Source organism: Lonchura striata, chromosome 1, assembly GCF_046129695.1.
Source record: "Lonchura striata isolate bLonStr1 chromosome 1, bLonStr1.mat, whole genome shotgun sequence".
Lineage (NCBI taxonomy): Eukaryota > Metazoa > Chordata > Aves > Passeriformes > Estrildidae > Lonchura > Lonchura striata.
Genome location: NC_134603.1, coordinates 61,063,471 through 61,084,862, shown reverse-complemented (window position 1 = coordinate 61,084,862; position 21,392 = coordinate 61,063,471). Strand labels below are relative to the sequence as shown.

General features: G+C 37.6%; 1 protein-coding gene across 3 annotated transcripts; it reads left to right on the top strand.

Annotated features, from left to right (window-relative positions):
- The first annotated feature begins 193 nt into the window (after positions 1 to 193).
- On the top strand, positions 194 to 19,861 carry LOC110469695 (uncharacterized). 3 transcript variants are annotated; one of them, XM_021528698.3, is made up of 18 exons: positions 194 to 282; positions 1,497 to 1,573; positions 2,427 to 2,495; positions 2,945 to 2,975; positions 4,078 to 4,137; positions 4,673 to 4,732; positions 5,034 to 5,114; positions 5,943 to 6,079; positions 8,830 to 8,952; positions 10,260 to 10,302; positions 11,198 to 11,311; positions 11,660 to 11,774; positions 13,795 to 13,840; positions 14,120 to 14,179; positions 16,228 to 16,335; positions 17,395 to 17,491; positions 18,504 to 18,692; positions 19,498 to 19,861. In XM_021528698.3, the coding sequence occupies exons 2-18, from the start codon at positions 1,523 to 1,525 to the stop codon at positions 19,575 to 19,577; spliced, it is 1,464 nt and encodes a 487-aa protein (XP_021384373.2). In that variant the 5' UTR covers positions 194 to 282; positions 1,497 to 1,522; the 3' UTR covers positions 19,578 to 19,861. The 3 variants fall into 3 exon arrangements, with proteins under 3 accessions (XP_021384373.2, XP_021384372.2, XP_021384374.2); XM_021528697.3 differs by lacking the exon at positions 194 to 282 and adding an exon at positions 778 to 894; XM_021528699.3 differs by lacking the exons at positions 194 to 282; positions 8,830 to 8,952 and adding an exon at positions 778 to 894.
- Positions 19,862 to 21,392: the final 1,531 nt, after the last annotated feature.

Here is a 21,392-nt window from a genome sequence, read left to right as displayed (position 1 = left end):
ACCAGCGCCGGCGGCGGGGACAACCCCACCCTGCGGCCCCGCCGGCTCCCCGTAACAAAGCGCCTCTCGGCTCCCTCCCTCCCTCGTTCCCCGCCTCCCTCACCTCCCCGCCCGCAGGCCGCCGCCACCGCTCCCTCCAGCTCCCCGCAAACCCCGCGCTGGATTCCCGCCCGCCGCAGCACGGGCGGCGCGGCGCCGGCCTCTCCCGCGGGGACACCGCCGTGCCGCGGGGACACCGCCGTGCCGCGGGGACACCGCCGTGCCGCCCGCCCGGGCCTGCAGGTGCGGCGGCGCTGCGGGGAGGCGGCGCGGGGAGACGCGCGCGTGTCTCTGTGCGTGTTTATATGTGCGCGTGTGTTGTGGGGAGCGGCGTGCGAACACCCAGCGCCCGCCAGGAAGGGGGTGGGCAGCCCCGCCTGCACCGGGCGCGGGCGGAGTTCCCGGGACGCACGACCCTAGCGCGGCGTGCCCATCCGCATCCCGGTCCCGGGGCCCTGGGGCGGAGCGGGATGGGGAATTCCCGCCCCGGTGCGGCGGCCGCGGACCCAGCTCGGGCTTTACCTCCGACAGCGCCCGGCGGCCCCGCGCGCCTGCGCGCCAGCGCCCCCAGCGGCGGCTGCGGGAAGGGCCGGGGCTGCTGCGGCCGCCCCGTTCCCGTTCCGTTCCCGTTCCGTTCCGCGCCCGTCCCTGTCCCCGCCCGCCGGCGCCGAGCTCCCGGCCCGCGGCGCCGCCGGTGCCGTGCCCGGCCCGGCCGGGCTCCCGCCGCCCCGCCGTGCCTCCCCGCGCCCGCCGTGGCGCGGCTCCGTCCCGCCGGCGGGCCGGTGGCAGGTGCCGGAGCGGCAGCGGGGAGCGCCCTCGGCTCCTCCGGGCTCTGGACGCTGCCCGCCCGCCGGGGTGAGTGCGTGCGGCGGCGGCCCGGCGGGAGCGGGGCTGGGGTGCCGGGAAGGAAGGGCGCTCTGCCGCCTGGCGCCGCTCTTGGCGGGCGGTTTGGAGCTTCGGGGCCTCCCTGCTTCCCTTCCTCCGCTCCTTTCCCTCCCTCCTTTACTTCCTCCCCCGGCCCTTGGCCGCCGCGGGCCGGGTGGGACGTGTCCTTCTTCGCGAAGCCCGCCGTGTGCCTCCTGTTCCCAGGCGCTGCGTGCTGGCTGTGCCCATGTGTGTGTCAGCTGTCCCAGCCCCTGCGCGCAGTTCTGTCCCAGGAAAGAAGGGGGGAGCTTGAAATGGTCCGGATTAGTTTTCGTTTCGTTAGTTTTTGTTCTGCGTAGTCTTCTAGTGACGTTAATGTTTCCCGAGGGAAGCTCGCGGAGAACAATTGTTTCTTTCCATGCTGTAGTTTTGCTCGCGAGTTGAAAATAGGATCATTAGGCTGGACATTCAAAGGTTGAATGTAACTCAAAATAAAGCTGGAATGTGCCCAAACCTCATATAGGCGGAACAAAAATGTAAATAATTTTGTGGAACCTAAACAACAGCTTGCAATCTTTCTGTAATTTTCCTAGAATTTTTTATCATCTAAAGACTGAATATGGACCCTGAAAGTGAGATAAAGAAGCAAATAAACCCCTTTTACTGCAATGTAAGTATTCACTTACAAAGTTGTACTAAACCAAGTGTGAACATTCATTTTTTCTCTTGAGCAAGCTTGATAAACAGCACTGGAGCTGAACTTATTTTGGTTTCTTTGTCATGTTTGACTTGGATGTGTGTTAAGATTATTATTATAGTAAATAATAATATGTTTCTAAATAAAGGCATTCTTTTTAAAAGTGGATGATTAAGCGTAACTCCTGTTCAGACAAAAAATCCTGATTTCCCTGGTTGTCAGGTTTACTGCTGTTTTTTTAAAGCATCCTGGGATTTTTAGAAGAGAAGAAAATTTGGGCTGCTGCTGTTCATTCACGTGAATTTAAACCTAATCTGCTCCCGTTCCAAACTGGCCCAGGCGTAAACCAGCTGTGATAGGGAAGTTTTCCAAAGGGAGCGAGGCAGGCCCTGAACTGATCAGAGTAAGCGTGTTAGTGTGGATGCAGCACTTAAGGCTCACCTCATGCAGGTGTCATAGCTTGTCACAATTATGCCGTGGCTGTGGCTTAGCCTTCCTGTAGAGTGTGTGAGGAAGGTCTTGGATCTGTCTTCACGTATCCACACATGCCCACACAGAAAGTGTTATGAGATAGCTGCAGAGTTCTGCAGCATCTGAAATTCTTACATGGTGTGGAAACTCTGGTTCATTCCACTGTGTTTTTGGTGGTCTTGGAGCCTTATAAAATTCAGTTTTAGGAGGCTGCTCTAGTTTGTCTTTGAAGTAGTAGTACTTTTGTAGAACTTAAGCTATCCCAACAATTTGGTAGTAGATATGTTTTAATATCAGTGATATTTTATTTCTCTTGGTGTGTGTGTAATGCTAGAAACACTTCTCTTTAACCTAGATTTGCAAAATCTGGTGTTCTTCTGCATTAAACTTGCAGACTCATTTCCTTGGAGCAAAACACAGGATGGTAAGATCAGTTTTTGAATGCACCTTTTGTCAAATTTTACCAATTTATTTAGCAACAGATTATGGGATTTGAAGTATAGTTTTGGTGTGGTGGTGAAACATACAATTTCAGACATTTAACTACTTTTGCTAATTTACTGTCTTCTCTACAATGATAAAATAGAATGTGGTTTTGTGCAATCGTCCTATCAGAACATGTTACATCTTTCTGTCTAATAAATACAGTACATGAAACTACATGGCTGTTAATAAAGGGAGAATGGAATTACATAAATCATAGACAATCTCCAGAAGAAAAAGGGATGTTTTTATTTTTAAATTTTCATGTAATTATTCACTTGAGATAGTCTATGCTGTTGGTATTAATCTAACACATATAAGAAAAGCTTTTAATTATTATGTTTTGACTCTTAAGTGTCTTCTTTTTTGGTTGATAACTTGGTAATTTAGGTTGAAGAAGCATTGAAAACTCATGGCATGCGTAAGTACAAGATTTTTTTGCTTCCTGCTGTGTTCTGTACCCACATTTTTCTCCCTGCCCCAGTGTAGGTTTTTATGAAGCAATGAGAAAAATACTTTCTCAAGACTTGTGTTTTAAGACCTGTCCTGTGTTTTTTAATAATATAACTACCTAATCAATCAGTAATGTGAGCAAGAGGTACGCAAAGTTGATTAACAAGCACTAGCTAGAATACTAAAAATCAACTACATTAAATTTTTGAGAAACCCTAAAGAATTCAAGACATGAGAGACCTTCAAAGTTTAAAATATAATCTAAAAACCTATGCTTTTTAAAGCATGTAGAAATATTGTATATACTTTATATTTGTTTTTGAAAAGGGGTAGATTTGCTTCAGCTAATTAAGATATTTTTAATACTTTTAATAGGTTTAATAAATTGTTAAACCTCCTCTGGGTCTTGATGAACTGGTCTAGTTCCAGAAGGAGTGAAGGCCTAACTACACTCACGATTGTTTTCCTAATTTGGTTTCATGATACACCAAAATGTCTTTTCAGTTTTTTACAGTTCATTGCTCCTAGAATTTGGTTTGATTGTTGTTCAAGTCAGACATAGTCATTGGACCTACCTGATCTGAGAATTTTTGTTTGGAATGTAGTGGAAATGTAAGTGATGAAATATTTAGCAGCCGTATGCTGCTGAAATAAATGTACTGAAATTCCTGATGCCCTCAAATATTTAGAGACATTGAACTTGATTGATCTTCCTCTCTGTCTGCTTCATTGAATTCCCTGACATGCAATAACTTTGTTGTTGTTTGGTGTGAATTTTTTTTGTCCATCCTTTGGAGCGTGGTGCTGATGACACCAGGGTCATGAGTTCATGGGTTCAGTCCTTGTACGGGACTCAATGATCCTTGTGGGTCCTTCCAATGCAGAACAGTCTGTGAATCTGTGAAAAAAATCTCTTAGCATGTTCAAAACTTAACTTAAACATTGCTTTGTTTTCTTTGTCAACAGAAGCTCAAAGAGTTTTTTTCAAGTAGTTAGTCAATTATTTTACCAAATTATTTTTTATACTAACAATTTTTTTTTTTTTTTTTTTTTTTTTTTTTTTTTTTTAGTTAAAACAGAAAGTTGCTTGGGGAAGAAACTGAAAACATCTGTGAAACTTCCTGATTTTGGTAAGAATGTTTAATGTTTCCCCCACACCTCCCCCCCCCAAAAAAAAAAAAAAACCAAAATGGAAGAAATAAAAATTTTTGAGGTATAATATTACAAGTAATATCTGGATCTTAGCAGGTCATTGGGAATTCATTTTTGTTCATTGTATTTTCAGTCTGCAGTAATATTTTCTGATAATACTTAATTTGTACAACTTAAATGCTTTAAAAAGAGAGGAAATAAGATTGGGGGGGCATAATGTTTTATAATGACTGATTTAATTTGTGATATGGGACCATGTATGAGCAAGGATTTGTACAGGAGTCAATGATCCTTGTGGGTCTCTTCCAACTCAAAATCATCTGTGAAAAAAAAATCTCTTAGCACATTTAAAACTAAATACAGTTTCATTTTCTCGTATCAGCAAAAGCTCAAACAGTTTTCTCCTAAAGTAGTCAGTTATTTTGCTAAATTGTTCTTTCAATTGTACTAACAATTTTATTTCCACTTCTTTCAGGTTCTTACTTTTGGTTTCTTCTTTGTTTTTTTTTTTAGTTAAAACAGAAAGTTGCGTAGGGAAGAAAGTGAAAACACCTGGGAAACTTCCTGACTTTGGTAAGAATGTTTAATGTCTTTCCCCACGCCTTCCTGGAAAAAAATTTTAAAATGGAAGAAATAGAAAATTTTGAGGTACAACATTACAAGTGGTGTCTAGATTTTAGCAGGTCATTGGGAATTCATTTCTGATCACTGTACTTTCAATCTGCAATAATATTTTGTGATAATACTTAATTTTTGCAACCCAAATGCTTTAAAAAGAGTGGAAATAAGATTGGGGGGCATAATGTTTTATAATAACTGACTTAATTTGTGATGCGTATGAGCAGGGATTCACTTGTATGTGAATTTCTTACAGTGCCACTTGAGCCAGAGAAGTTTAATGGACAGACATTGGAAGACCAGCTTAATACATGTAAAGATACAGAACCTGCACTTGGTGAGAGCTTTTAATACTGTAATTGTTTGGTTTTGGGATATTTACCTTTAAAGAGTACAGGTCTGTTTTTTAAAATGTAAAATTAGGTAATGTCTAACAAAGTCTTTTTATGGTTGCACTGAGTACCCAATAGAATGCTATGGAAGTGACAGTTCATAGTGATAAAATCATTGGCTTTGGCCTGGAACATAATTGGTTAGATACCTCATGTTGACAGTAGTCTCTAGAAACAAACTAAAGTGCTAGAACAGAAATGAATGTTAACTTTGAAGGTTAGTGTGGCTCTTTGCAATTTAACTACCCAATTTAAATTAATTTAATTTAATTTTTGTATAATGTAAAAGACCAATAGCAATGAAGAAACTATTCCGTATTTCAGAAGCTTTAAAAGGAATGTATTTATAAGTAATACATATTAGATAATGTAATACATATTAGATTATTAAATACTATGGGGAGGGGAGATAGGAGTTGACAGAAAAAACAACTAAGGACACATATTAAAATACATTCCCTTCTAATTAGTCAAAAAATAATTGTTGCTATTAATTTTTAGGATTTAGGATTAAAAAATCGTTGAGTCCTATATGGTAAGCATAAGACATCCTAAAAACATCAGTTTTATACCTTTGGTGTTCAAAAAGTCTACAGACCCAAAAGATAAAAATCTGATGGTTCTAAAAGTCTTCACTGATGTATTTGACATGCAGTAGTAATCTTTTCTTTATATGTCAGTGCTTTAAGATCAGTTCTTTTGCAACCAGCACTGATGATTTGTTCCAGCAAACATAAAATTTCCTAAGTTGTTTGGTTTTTTTTTCAATACAGGACTTAATTACATAATAGAATACCGAACAAAAGACAATGTTCCTTTCGTCTATGAATGTCAACTATGCTACTGTAAAACAGGACTGAGTAACATGTTCATGCATGTTTGTGGTTCCAAGCACAGACTGGCATACTTGGTAAGTTGTTTTTTTTTGATTTTTGTTTGTTTTAATGTAATGATTAAAGGCAAGAATTTTTTAGTCATATTTTGATTTAAAAAAAGATCAAATTTAAGGTTTTACATAAGCTTCTGTGAAAATCTTGGTATTGCAATTGTGCAACTGTTATGAATAGACTTAAAATTCTTATCAGTAATGTGTATGTCTGTCCATTGCTTGACACTGAGTTTAGTTTATTCTGTTTTGGTCAACCAATAATGAAATCTATAGTTAAAATGGACTAGAAATAGATATTTGACTGATTTTTGTATAATTTAAAAGAGCAGTAGCAATGAAGAAACTATTCCATCTTTCAGATGCTTTAAAAGGAATGAGTTTATAAATGATATATATTAGATAATGTGATACATATTAGATTATAAATACTGTGACTTGGAATCAGTGGGGGGGAAAACCCAACTCCTATTCTGTTTTGAGGCTGGACAAGACATGTCTGTTCTGTTGCTTGTTTTATGACAAAGCTCTTGAGGTTCATGTCAGCTCACAAACATTCAAACACATTATCATTTTCAATATGTTTAGACAAATGAGGCTCTCCAGTCTCTGAAAGTTTACTTGAGTATATTGACTTAGGATGGGCTTTAACAAAACTGAGAAAGCAATATTCTGAAAAGTATTTTGATATTTTCTGTAAAAGTCTCTGAAAATTGGTATTAGGTTCAACACATCTTAAAGTTACAGACAGCTGAGTTCACACAGTATTTTGGGGCAGCTTAAGGCCTAATGTTGGGTGTGCTGCTATGAATCTGCAGCGATGTCCTTCATAAACACCATACTGTTTCTAGTCATTAATTCAGATGTACATGCTGAGTTTTGATGTTCTCAGCTATTGCATTTCTGCTTACTTGGAACTGTTTCCTGCAATTCTGGATCTTACACTTGTTAACTGCATCTCTGCTAAATTCTTAAGTGCTATAAAAATATAATAAGTCATGAAGGATAACTTTTAAGTTGTGCACCTGAGCTGGATTACCCTTAGTAGTGGAAAAGTCGGGAGAGTAAATGACTGGAATTAGCTCTGCTGAAAAAGGAGCCTCGGGGTCCTGGTGGATAACAAACTCAAGATAAGTAGTGTAGCTTGGTGTCAATGGAGGCTAGCAGCAAGCTGAGCTCTACTAACAAGGGAGATCAAAGGAAGTGATTATTCCCCTGTTCTTGATCCTTGCTAGGCTGTATTCAGGGTATTGTATTCAGTTTTGTACTATTGCAGAAAGGAGGTTATTTATGAAATTGAACTAGTCCAGAGGAGAGCTGCCAAGATAGTCAGGCAGCTGAAGCACACTTGTACTATGAAGAGAAATTAAGGTAGTTGGGTTTTTTTTCTGGCTGGAGAAGAAAAAGTGTCAGAGGGATCTAACAGTAACCCTCCAGTACCTCAGAGAAGGTTATTAAGGCAGAACCAGACCCTTTTTGGTGCTTCTTGGCAGGAACATAAATTCAAGCAGGGGATTTTTATACATGACATATAGAAGATGTCCCTCAGGGTTCTATGCTGGGACCAGTTCTGTTTAATATCTTTATTGATGACATGGATGAGGGGATTGAGTCTTTCATTAGTAAATTTGCAGATGACACTAAGCTGGGAGTGTGTGTCGATCTGTTTGAAGTTAGGAGGGCTTTGCAGAGACACCTGGAGCAGTTGGATGGATGGGTGGAATCCAATAAGATGGAGTTTAAGAAGTCCAAGTGCTGAGTCCTGCGTTTTGGTCACAATAACCCCCTGCAGCGTTATAGGCTGGGGACGGTGTGGCTGGACAGTGCCCAGGCAGAAATGACCTGGGGGTGCTGGTGACAGCAGCTGAACATGAGCCAGCAGTGTGCCCTGGTGGCCAAGAAGGCCAGTGGCATCCTGGCCTGGATCAGGAATGGTGTGGCCAGCAGGAGCAGGGAGGTCATCCTTCCCCTGTACTCAGCACTGGTGAGGCCCCACCTTGAGTGCTGTGTCCAGTTCTGGCCCCTCAGTTTGGGAAGGATGCTTGAGCACATCCAGAGGGGGCAACAAGGCTGGTGAGGGGCTTGGAGCACAAACCCTGTGAGGAACAGCTGAGGGAGCTGGGGGTGTTTAGCCTGGAGAAAGGAGACTCAGAGGCGACCTCATCACTCTCTACAACTCCCTGAAGGGTGGTTGTGGTCAGGTGGGGATTGGTCTCCTTCACCAGGCAGCAACCGACAGAATGAGAGGGCAGTCTCAAGCTGTGTAAAGAGTTGAGATAGGTTGGATATTAGGAAAAAGTTTTTCACACAAAGGATGACAAAGTTCTGGAATGGCCAGTGGAGTCACCATCCCTGGATGTGTTTAAAAAAAGACTGGATGTGGCACTCGGTGCCATGGTTTAGTTGAGGTGTTAGGGCATGTGTTGGACTTGATGATCTTTAAGGTCTCTTACCTAGTCATTCTGTGAATTCTGTCAATTTTTTGCTGTGAGGGCAGTCAAGCATTGGAGCAGGTTGTCTGGAGAAAAGGGGATATCTCTCTCTCCAGAGGTTTTAGATCCAAGCAGGCAAAGCCCAGTGCAACCAGTACAGCATTCATTGTCAACCCTGTTTTGAGGTGAAGATTTGGCTTCAATTCCCTAAATTACTCTGTGCATAACCATTTTAATAATTTCTGCCATGTATCTGTAGAAGTTGATTTATCTCCCATGATTATTAACTGTGTTAGATCTGAAAGGAATTGTGTGACTTAAGGACATGCATTTATTTTCTAGAGACAACATTATCCAGAGATAGCACAATCTGATGAAGTTAAGGGTAAAGGCTCTGAACTAAACAAAAGAGTTAGGCAAATTGGATTAACAATTGAGAAGAAAGAAGGAAGAAAACAAATACAGGTACATTTCTCTTAAGAATTCTAGAAGCTTTATATTTAATAAAATAAAAAAATGTAATTTCCATTATGGTGGGCAGATATGCTTTGGAAGGTAAGAAAAATCTTGCTTTTTAAACCCTTTTTACAGGTTCTTTTTGTCATTTTAGTAATTCTTCCAGGGTTATTCTGGACTAAATTTCTCTATATGCAAAATATATATACTGATATTTAATGAATTCTCAGCTCTATGTGTGTGTAAAATAAGTTGTTCTTTGTTACTAGGAAACTGCCTTTATAACTTTTCTGAATAGGTTCTGCTTTATAAACACTTGTGGCAATTCTCAGGGAAGCCAGGTAAAATTTCTGATAGTACAGGTGGAAGTGTGAGAATTTGCAGGTTGACATGAGATAATCAGCAGTGCTGTGGGATCACAGAGGCACTATAATCTTAAATTCTTAGAGAGCTGCACCCTTAGAAACATATTCATGTGGAGATAACGTCATATTGCTCTTGGTTGATACTTGCACTGCAGTAAGACAGGATAGGATATTTATTTTATTTTATTTATTTTATGTGGACAGGATATTAGTGACGTTTCTTCTTGAGGCGCACCTCACCACCAGCTGGTTCATGACAAGCTTATTGAGGTGCTCACAGTTCTTTGTGGTACATGTAAAATTTGTTTTCTTCATCAACTTCAATTTCTGTCAGCATCCTGCTCGTTAAGCCGTGTTTCTTGACAGGATCCCTAGCTAATGCTACATAATGTGCATTTGGAAGGATGTCTCCTTCCAAGGTGGAGCTCCCAAGGTTCCTATTTTAAAGCTGGTGGTGTCCTGCCCATCTGAAGAGAGACTTGTTTTTCTTTCTGTGTGATACTATCACACTTAAGTTCAAGGATTAGAACCTGCTCTGATCCTACCCATTTCTGATAAAAAACAAATACTGGAAGATCAAGTCAAGAATGATTGCTGTAGAAGGGAGAGATTTCAGATTATCAAATCCATTCTGTCTGTCCTTCATTTTTAACCTCTACTTAAAAAGAAAAGCAGCTGACTGTTGGCAGCAACGTTTTCATTTGACTTGAGACTGTTTATTTTACTGTTTAATTTTATTTTTTTCTAAGTTCTAGAAGAAATTTATTTATGGTAAATAAATGTCCAGGTAAACTAACTTATTGACTTTTTGAATATCCATTGAGGGATTTACACACACTTGTTTTACATTACTAGTCATATATTCTTAAAAAATAAAAATTAATGCTGATGAAATATCTATGAAATAATTTTATCCACAAAATAACTAACATAAATGGGTTTTATTTTTAGGTTGTTACAGGTGTTCGAACAATGAGAAGGAAATGGCAAGAATGTAAGTGTGCTCAGAGGGGTGCAAATTGTCCATTATGTATTTGGTCCTCCTTTGATATAAATCAGACCAGGGTAGTCTGCAGTGCCAGCTACTCACCAGCATTTTGGTGAACTGGACAAAAGGAGCAGACTGGGACTCTATGCTAGTAGTTAATTTGCAGTACAGAAATCCAGAGAGAATTCTTAAAGGTCTTATCTCTGAAAGAAAAATTTTCTGTTTTACTAGCCATTGATACTCACAAAATTGTAGGAATGTAGTGTGAGATCTCCCCACTCAGTTTAATGTTTTAAAACTCATTGTAGTACACTGTTGTCCAGGTGGACAGACAATATGACTGAATGCCACTTGAGGAAATGGCTAAACTTTTCTATGATTCACATTGCCTGAAAAATAAAGATTTGAATTAAAACTCATGTACTTAATTTTGATGTATATTAGCATGCAAATAGTACCTTAAAATAGCTCAATAGAAATAATGAGATAATCTAGATTAGCAGTGTTGTACTCTGAAAAGAAAAAATAGCCATTTTGAATCTAAAAATTGTCTGAAATAAATTGAGTCCTATTCAAATTGGATTTCATGACTGTAACCTGTTGGTTAATGTGTCTTATTTCGCATGTGTCTTTGTAGCATTTTGCTACATTTAAAGTATTTGCATATTTTAGGAAATGCAAGCATGTCATTATAACCAGGCTATAAAATACTTTAAACTTTGTTGCTAATTTGTAGTTCGTATTTAATATGGTGTCACATAATAATGCTTATAAAATTGTTCTTGGTGTTTGTAAATACTGTTGCATGGAAACAGAGCTAGGTGAAATTGAAGTGCAGTAGGAGAACCACCCTCTATCAAGATAATGTCCATTGTGCTACATTTCATACATGTTTGTTTAGCTCTCAGTGCAGAGGACAGCCCTTCAAAAGCCAAAGTTCAGCATGTCGATGCGCCCCTTAGTAATGCAGAAAAAACAGATAATCAAGAGGAGAAACTGACAGACCCTATGCAAGGTAAGAGGAAAAATTATTTATTTATTTATTTATTTTACTTTCACTGGTGTATGAGTTATTTACTACTATATGTGCCTGTTCATGGCTTCCACAGCTGAGTTATAAAGGTGAATTTGCAAAGTTGTGTGGATGGCCTTAGGGTCTGTGGCAAAGGAAGGAATAATCCCAGTGTTTGTGAAGAAAACATTCTACTTCTACTGTTTTTTTATGTTCGATTTTTACTTCTTCATAAGATACCTTACTGCAACCTTTAGTTTATATTGATGTTGTCTTTATTCTTTGTTTGGAATATTTTTAAATTTAAAACACTAGGAAAACATTACTTAATATACTTTCTTATTGTTTTAGATGAAAATAATGTTCAGGATGAGAATGAAGAAAGCCAGAAAGAACAGACAAAACCAGATGAAAAAGTTGAACCTAGTAATGCTATTGAAAGCAGCAAAGGCAACAGCTCAGAATGGTAAAAGAAAAAAATCACCACCTTCAAACCCATTTAAATTAACTTAAAGGAAAATGTTTTGCGTGACCATTGTCTATTGGATTTGCATAATAAAATCCATGTCTTCTGAAATTGTGCTCAGCTGTAAACTTCTGTAATTGACAGAAAACCTGGTGTATGTAAAGTGGCCTCAGACGTTGCTCTGGATGCAGCTGGCTTTTGTATTTAACTATTATCCTTAAGGCATACTTGTCATGTGCTGTTCAAATGTTCCAAAAGAATGTTTCCTCATGGTTTAAAACTGTCTCTGTTACAGGTTCATGTCAGATAGTTAAAGTGGTGTATGAACTGATTTTGGAAGGGAAAAACAATCAGTAATAGTTAAAACAGTTGAGGTTTCTGCTTTACAAATGATTTTGTGGAGGAACAACAAGTGTTTCAAAGGAGCAGCCGTGTTCTAAAATGGTGAAGCTGCGCTTGCTGATTGTGAGCATCTTATTAGTAACAGAGTTGTGAGTTGAGTAACTGTCAGCCTTTGTGTGAGGAGGACATCTCCAGCATTGGTCATCTTTGTGCACCAGGAGCCAAAGGAGGGCATTCAGTAAGGGATATACAGGCATCAACCCAAACACCCAAACACAAGACTTTTGTTCCAATGATTTAGTTGTTTTTTTCGTAATAACGTTCCTTTGGAATGTGTTCTGACTTTAAACCAGTAATATGTCTCCCAGACATGGAGGGCTAACACCTTTTGCTTGTTTACTGGTAAAGAAGAAATTTTCATGTTCCTGAAGTACATTTTTTCAGACTTGCCTCTCTGTGGAACAACTATTATGGAAAACAATGAATTGAAACCAGATTCAAGTCCAGGTTTATGAATCTTTGTGTTTACTTACTGGCTTTCAGATAACTAACAGTTCTGAATTGGAACCAGTTTGTGAAAACATGAAGAATAGGAAATGGATAAAAGCTCAGCTATCCACATGTGGAGATGCTGAGGTTTATTTCTGCCTGGTACTGATCTTCATTGTACAGTCTTGTACTTTTAAATTTTAAGAACAGCTTCCTTTGGAGTATCACTTAATGGTTTTCTTTTAATCTGGCTCAGATAGATTCTGGGTGACTATTAGCAGCCGGGTGTTTCAGTAAGAGACTGACTTGGAAGTTAGTTACTAAATTAGGGCTTCAGCTTGTTCCTTTAATATTTATTTATTTATGCGAGACTAGTGAGAAGATATGAACTCAATATATAGTATCTTAAAAGAATTAAGATCAGATCCTCATTGACAACTTGTTTCCACTTAAAGTTTCTGCAATGCCTGTCTGAGAATTTCTGACTCCTCATTTCTTTGTAGTTGTTTCTGAACAAACTGTCATCTGAAGATGTAAATCTTTTTATCATCATCTGCTTTTACTAAACTTTTGATTCCTAAGAAACAGTTCAAGGCAGGAGAGAGCCTAGGCTTGGCAGTCATATGGATTTGGTTAATTTAGGAAACACACAGCTACTCTCAGCCCTGGTTCCTGGGCTTGCAAAAGGATGGAATGCATCTGTAGTAGCTTTAATGGCAGAACAGCACAAATATGGCACAGGAATGTTTATCCATATGGGCATTTTATGCCCATTATTTGCGTGACTGCATTGTAAAACACTAATTTTTAATAGCTGAATTTTTTAGAGGCAAGTTTGTGAAGTGCTGATAAAAATCCAGCTGTAATTAGGAGCCTTGTCTTGCTGCAATGTCTACAAAAATCTTACAGCAATTACCACCAATGTCAAGCTTTTTTATTAACTCTGGGTTTTAGAGCTTATGTGCTAGATAATCACACTAAAACAAACCCAAACCACATAAATAATTTTTATGATGATCTGGGATGACTGGGATTTCTCTGAGGAAATAATATGTGACCTTTCTTTCAGAGTGTGTCAGAACTAATGTAGTAGTAGTGTATCAGGAATTTAAACTGATTATCAGTTATTGGATGGCTGCACATTTTTGCTGGATCAGCCAACTGAATGTATTATTTATTCTATTTTAAGGTGTGAGACTCATAAACAATCAGAGGAAGAAAACCAGGAAGCTCAGGTGAATATTTTTCTGTTAATGAGTTACTCCATTTTCCAAATAGTTGGGGGAATTAATTAATATATGATTGGCAATGGTGTTTGCTTACTCAATATTATTCCAAATAAATTAGATACAAAGTTACTATTAACAGGGTTTTCTCCTACTTTGTTATGGAAACCTATGTACACATTTCATAACAGCACAAACAATTTGAATTGTAGAGTAACCATAATTATGATTGTTTATAGGTGCTGCATATAATAGATCTAAGGATCTCTTTCTTTTTATGTTAAACAGAAAGAATTTACAGCAGATCCTCAAGAATTCACTAGTCAAGAAGAACTGTTGGGTTATTTGGTGAGTGTTAAATCTTACCTTACAATATAATTTTTGGGAAAAAAAATTAAAAACTTAAAAAAGAAATCACTGGTTTGCTGAGTCTAAAATGTAGCAAGTAATGAAAGGCAGAATGTAGGCAATCTGGTAATCTAACAGATTACCATTTTGCCAGAAGGCAGGATTCAGAATAAAATAAATGTCACTGAATTTATAATGTGTCTATTAATTTTCAAGCTTCTGGAAATTGTTTTTGCCAAAATAATGGTTTACTGTCAGAGAAATTACTTGCATTGAAAATTCTTTTTTTAAAACTATATCTTAGCTTCACTCCTTAACTACATGTTGAGGTAATATGACCTTTTCAAACTTTATTTATTCTTTGTTTCTATAACTGGTGTATACTTTTCAAATGAGGAAATTGGAAAGATGTAATTCAGTAACAGACAAAGCAGAATGAAGACAACTATCTGAGACATGTAGAAAGGAAAGAAGGATTTTTAAGAAATAAAATGCAAGTTGTGTATTTAAAATGCGGCGGTCCCACCACCCTGGCCCAGAGTGCCATAACTGCAAAATCTGCCTCTCTAAAAAAGTGTCAGAACACTAGAATACTGTTCAGTTGTTGAAAATGTATATTATGTACACATGCACAGCAGTAATACAATCAATAAAAGTGGAAAACTGTCATTTTCCAGTTTTTAGATGTATCAACGACAGTCATGATCTTGCATATAGAAATGGTTATTTCCATAAAATCACTGACAGACTCTATGGAAATCTTTACTGATAATTGCTTAAATTACTGCATGTAATTTAAGCACTATTGCCTATCATAAAATGGTTTTGTCCTCTTTTTTTATAGGGAATTATTAGGTATAGAGCTTACACCTTGCTAATAAAACTTGAATTTGTTTTGAGGAATCATCTTTCTTAGTATGATTGTCCTCTGAGAAGAAAAGAGGACTGTTGGGAATGTGATTGGAACAATGTCCTGTTTTTGAAAGTGTGAAAATTGTTTATTTTTGCATCTACAGTAATTTTTTCAAAAGCTGCATTGTGTTTGTATTGTTGGATTCAAAGGTTTGTTATGTGGTGAAAAGTAATTTTACAGGTATCTTTTTTGCACTTGCTGTTCATATTTTGTAAAGCTGTCCAATAATTATCCATACTATATTTTTTTTATTACCTCATAGCAAAAATATCCTTGCCATAATTTACTCTTCTTACTCCAGTTAGCTTTTGACAAGATCTTCATTAAATGTAACTTGTGCAAACCAGGAGACAGAAATACTGTTAGTGTTAAAAATGTAATACAGTCCCTGTTACACTGTCTCTGATGAACTTAATGTTAAGTTTCAATTACTTATTTTCCATCGTCTAGTGTTGTTTAAAGGTGTTTGTTGAGCTGTTAGGACACACCTAGAGTTCTGTTGCTTTGTCCCCAGGAAAGAGTTTTCAGCAGAGCTTTCTTGGTGTAGACAAGAGGATGACACATGTTGACCTCTCTGTGAGTGATGTTGGTACTAGAACTTACTTCCCTAGTACAGCTTCAAGCTTCACAACTTCAAAACTGCTTTTTCCTCAGACTTTTAGGGGAAAAGAAGGTTAATGAAAGGAAAGGCAGCATGTACTTTTAAATTCAGTAGCATTCTGGCTTTTTGCTACAATCTAGAGAAATGGGTTATGACTATATTGCCTCAGGGAAGGTGTACACATTCATTTGTATGCAGGCATCTTGGCAAGAGATCAAAATACTTCAAGGAAAAGCATTATCTTCTATATATTTCCAGGCATATTTTTTTGTTATTCCTTTTCAAATTATTGTGTTGGGTAGCTGCATCTTCCTTCTCTTAGGTTTCTCTTTCATTCTACCTTCCTCCTCCCAGTTTATGGGATTAAAAATAAAAACTGTATTTGCTTTGTAATTTCATCCAAGTCTGACAGAAGGGTAGAGACAGAGAAAATGAGGTGCCTGCAGGTTTGTTTATAAATTTTGATACTTCAGTTTTTCTGAGGAAAAATGTTTTATGGTGCGTTCTTTTGTTTCTTTTTTTTTTTTTCCCTAGCAATGTTTTGAGATACTGAATGAAGATGATGCTTCATTTATCCTGAAAGTTACACAGACTCTCACAAATGCACTGGTGGAATATCGGCAGCAGGCTGCAGCAAACAAAGTAATGCGGATTTTGTTTTGGTTTTATTCTACAAATCTGTATATTCCTGTGATTGTGCATTTTTGTTATTATAGATAATACAATAAAACAAAAAATGCGGTGGAGACTGTATTGTAAGTTTTGCTCGTTAAATACATAAATTTTGGTAGTGATGATAGGGTAAAATTTTATCTTTTCTGTTGATGAGTCTTAATTTCTGTTCAACAGTGCTTGCTTTTTTTTATTGTTGATAGAAACTAAAAAGTCATCTTGTCACTTATTTCCCATACTTTTCCTTACATCTACGTTTTTCTGCTACTTTTGCCCATTTTTAATTCTGACTGAAGCTTTTCTCACCTCTACTGACTTGCATAACGCTCCTGTTTTGTATTCCTTTTCTGTTCTCAGGCTTCACTTTATTCACCATGTTATCACACATCAGTGACATTAATGTTTTTTCTTATACAACTTCTGGTCGTAGTCTTTGGACTGTTCTTTCTGAGGTCTCTCAGAAAGAGATTCTTCTTCCATTATTAGAAACCCAGTTTTTCCCCTCTCTGCTATTACTTGTGACTGACTTATCTTTACATAGGCAGTACATATGGAGATGTTTTGAGCACTTTTCTGAGGCTGCTGACATGTTACAAAACAATGAAGTTCTAATTGAAATAATTTATAACCTACAAGGTGTGAATGACCAAATTGTTTTCCTACATTAGGCCTTGTTAGTATTCTAAACTGTGATCTTTCAGCTGGTAATTTTTTAGATAAATCTTCTCTTTTGAGTGTAAAATGCTTCCTTTTTAGATCTGACAAGTTGAGAATTAGCCTCAATGAGTATGACTTCATTGCCTAATATAGAGTTTTTTTGGACATAGAGGTACGATGGGCAGTGTATACATAGAAATTATTAGCCATTTGATTTGCAAACAAATACCTGCTTTTTCAGATTTTGTAGCAGAAATACTGGTCTTTTATTGGTTTGTGATCATTAAACATGTAGTAGTTCATTGTTCCAAGAGGTTGTCCTGATGAGATTTTAAACTTTTTTTTTTTTTTTTTTTTTTTTTTTTAACTCAGGACCACTTAGGTGCTGGATATAATAGGGAAGCAGCACTGGAATATTCCACAGAACAGCCTATCCCAACTTCAGTAGATATTAATGACTCTGACACTGGTAATGTTGGCTTTGAAGTCTTTAATGTGGTTTAATCTTAACACCTAACCTTGCATAAATGATAGTAAGCCTTTCTTCCTGCTTTTCTAAAAGCAGTGCTTAAGAACAGACTAAAGCCAGAGTCAAGTAGCTTAAATGAATAGTTTTGGGTTTTTTTCCCCATCCTCTACTAATATTAGAAAGAGGAGACTATTAAAACACATTGATCCTACTTAACTGTAGGATCTGGGGAAAAATTGAGTTAGTACCAACTCTGACTTTTCTGTGTTCAAAGGCATCTGTTTCTAAGGAGACTTTCAAAGTTTCTTTGGCTTCTTTTTTTTTTCCCCAATATTTTTTCCCCTTCTTGATGGAGGAGATGTTTCCTGCAGGCCTAGTCAAAACAAGATGTTAGTAGAAAGTTATGTGGAATAAGGTGGATAATTCTCTTTAATACCTGAATAATCCAGCTACTTGGCCTCAGTATTTCTGATCAATTTTTTCAAAGAATCCCGTATTTCTTGGAGGTATTTTTCTTCTGATAGAAACAAATGGCTGCTTTTCTTAAACATAGGAAGTACATTCCTATGCTTGGAAAGGCAAGATACTCAGAATACTAGTGGCACTATTTGTGGGATCTTTTTTTTTTTTTTTTTCCTGTACTGTGTCAATTTTCTAGTTTTTTCTAGGAAGGTTAGCTTTTGAAAACCTTAATTTTTACAATAGTAGTAGCAAAAATTGCAATGACTTTGAATATATGATATTTGAGACTTTTATTCTGTTTTTGTAAGTGTAATGGAAATACCTTTCACCTACCTTCCCACCCTTGTTTCTCCAGGATTTTCTGTAAGTGGACAGCATTCCTGACTCCTGGTGGTTTGAAAATGTAGTAAAGTCAGATGTGAGCTATACTAGCAATACTGTTGTGCGAGACTGGAAATGCTTGCTTTGAAAAGCCCTATTTAGAGAAATAAGTAGTGAAGGCTCTTCAGAATCCTCTCTTACTGAAAAAAAAAATATTTCCCTTCTTTAGACTACTCATCAGCTAAGCTGTTCTTACCAGCTAATGAAGATGAACCCCAGAACTTTTCAAGTGGCTCTTTGGAAACAGCATACGAGAACAACATCACGACTGAATTCTTGAAAAGTGTAAGAAACATGAATGCTGAGGAAGTTACTGACACCTTACACAAAATAGTAGCATCAAATCCAGCTTTCAGAGGTAACTGGCGCACACATGTACACACACATATATAAAAAAATATACATAACATAATTTATTAGCTCTGTGAAATATTAAGGACTTACATGGGTTGAAGAACTTTGAGGTAGTAAGGAGAGTTGAAAGAATTCTTTTTTCCCACCCTCTAACTTTTGCAGGATACAGTTTAGGAATGGTAATTCAGAATAGCTGCCTTCCCATAAAGGCATTAAGAATTGCTGATTTTTTCTTAAATTCTCTCATTTTTGCATAGTAATATTTTTTGCATGGTGAGAGACAGCAAAATAAAATCAAACATACTGCTATTAGAAAATTAGAATCTTCTCTGTGCTATAAGTGGAGAAATGCTAGTTTTGTGAATACCAATAGTGAAGATTGTTTTATTTACCAGCTCCTGAAAGAAGTGTATTTGAACAGTAACATAGGAATAATAATGAATCAGAGACAAGTAGTCTCCGTTTTGCTTACAACTTTCTAATAAATGTCAGCTATTAAACCTTCCCACGTGTTCAGTCAACTACTCCTCTCTCTTCAGTAGCTTCCCGTGTATGTTTCTAACCTTCTCTGAGTGTGTAACCTCATAAAGGTTAAAAAAAGAACACTAAAGATGAGTACATTGTAGGAAAGCTTACAGTTTGCAGGCGCATACTGATTGCTCTCCGTTAGGATATTTTTCTTTTAATAAGGAAAGATCCAAAACTCATCTCAGCATCTGAATGTTTCAGTATAACATGTATTTTTAAATGAATTTTGTCATAAAATTGCTTGGTTTTTGATTTTGTGTGCTTCTTTGCCTTTAACTAAGGAATCGATATCCCAAATGTTATAAGGATCCTGACGGAAAGTGGAACTCTGAGGGGACCAAGCAATGGCAGCACACAGTGACATGGTACTTAATAGAGATAATATAGCAACATTTATTTTCTGTAAGTTTGTTGTTTTATTTCATTTGACTTCACTGGAGTTATTTTATAACATTTAAGTTTTGTAAAGTGTTTTTTAAATTAAATTAATAACTTGGTTTTTATATTCTTGTTGTTTATTTTTCCGTTTAGCTGAAGGTTCTGTATTGTGGTAAGGTTGTAAAGCTCATTCTTTTCTGTGTTAAAACAGCTTTTTAAAACAGGTAACTTGCTTTCTTCAGTATTATTAAATACTCTACATTGACAGTCTGAAGTTTTCTTATTGTTGGTTCTTTTACAAAGAATTATCAGCAGAATGAACTATTGGACTCAGCAGTACAAACTCATCCTACAATAAACGCTTGGAAGTTATTCCCTATGGCTGCTGGGACTGACTAAAAAGCCTTTCTAATCAAAAACCCTTTCCCATAAGTGTTATGAACAGGTCTCCACATTTTTTCTTAATAAGATTAAAAATAATAACAAAAGGTCAGTGCTGTCAGTTTCATGCTGAGATGAGAAGTGCCTGGATTATAGCTGATTTAGGGAGCATAGAAGCTCAGCAAAGTTAGTAGAAGTTAGGTATTTTTGCAAATTTAGAGATAGATCCCAACAGGTGTACCCAGGCACTGGCCAAGAGGCACTGATGTGGTGGCAAAAGTATCTTTTGTCCTTTATCCTGCCAGTATGAGAATGAAATGAAAGGTGGCTTACACTGTCATTCGGGCTCTTTTAACATGAACTTTTTTCCAGCTAAAGTAGTACTGGGTCTGAATGAATGTACATGTCTATATATTAATGACTTCTACTTTTGTGGGAAGGTGAAAAAACATTCTAAATGGTTATAAATTAGTTTGCTTGGGAAAAAATATATTTTTAAAGTGATTAAAATTCACTTCAGTTGTGATGCTGGGTAGCATTCAGTAGTTCTAGTTAAAGCTCTTCAGCTTTGCAGCCAAATACTGCTGTAATTTAGACATGCTGGGGCCAGATGGTAAATGAACTTTTTAGTGTTAACTTACTCTTTTTTTGAGATCTGGATGGAATTTGAGAATCTTCATCCTGTTGGTTTCACATCTTCATACCATGGAATGAAAGATGCAGTAAAACTAAGGTAACAAAGAAAGCAGGAACAAAATTTATGAGTTTTATTACATGAACAGACCCAGGAAGGAAAACAGTTCACAGAAAAATTAAACCACTGTGTTTTAAAGAAACTGAGGAATTTCTGGAATGCATCTAAATCTGTTCTTATCAGAGGCAGAGATGGAACCAGAGTTCTTACAGTTCATTTACTCGGTATAGGAACAATTTTAATGCCTGCTTAATGGAGGTGAAATTAATCAGTAAAAATTCTGAATTCTGAAAATAAAAACAGAAACATCTTTTTCCTGTTTGTTTCAAGATGGAGAACAATCTTAGTATTAAAATAACAAAACTAGAATATTTAGCTGTTATAAATGGCCATCTCTGAGACAGCTTCTTTTTCCTCTTACTGTGGAATCATTCCAAGTGAAAATAAAGTTACAATAAAGTTGAAATAACTTGGATTTGAGGTGGATTTTTTGCTTGGGTACAGGAGGAATATGCTGAAAAAGGAGAGACCCCTAAATCTGTAGTACATTGACATAAAATGGTTGAATGGTGTGCTGCAGAGTGCTGCTGTACCTCTCAAAGACAGCTGAGAAACCTGAACTGGGTAACAGTTAGCAAGTGTATGCTTCTGGAAATGTTTTCAAAGACCACAGTCAGTCTAACTTAGTCCATTCAGCTGCACAATTAGTTTTATTTTTATTTT

What these genes read in the sequence shown, in the direction of transcription:
- LOC110469695 (XM_021528698.3), top strand. Translation starts at nt 1,523, where the DNA reads ATGGACCCTGAAAGTGAGATAAAGAAGCAAATAAACCCCTTTTACTGC. An exon ending in ACTGACAGACCCTATGCAAG is followed by an intron (nt 11,312 to 11,659) that starts GTAAGAGGAAAA and finishes TTATTGTTTTAG; the next exon opens with ATGAAAATAATGTTCAGGAT. An exon ending in AGCAGGCTGCAGCAAACAAA is followed by an intron (nt 16,336 to 17,394) that starts GTAATGCGGATT and finishes TTTTTAACTCAG; the next exon opens with GACCACTTAGGTGCTGGATA.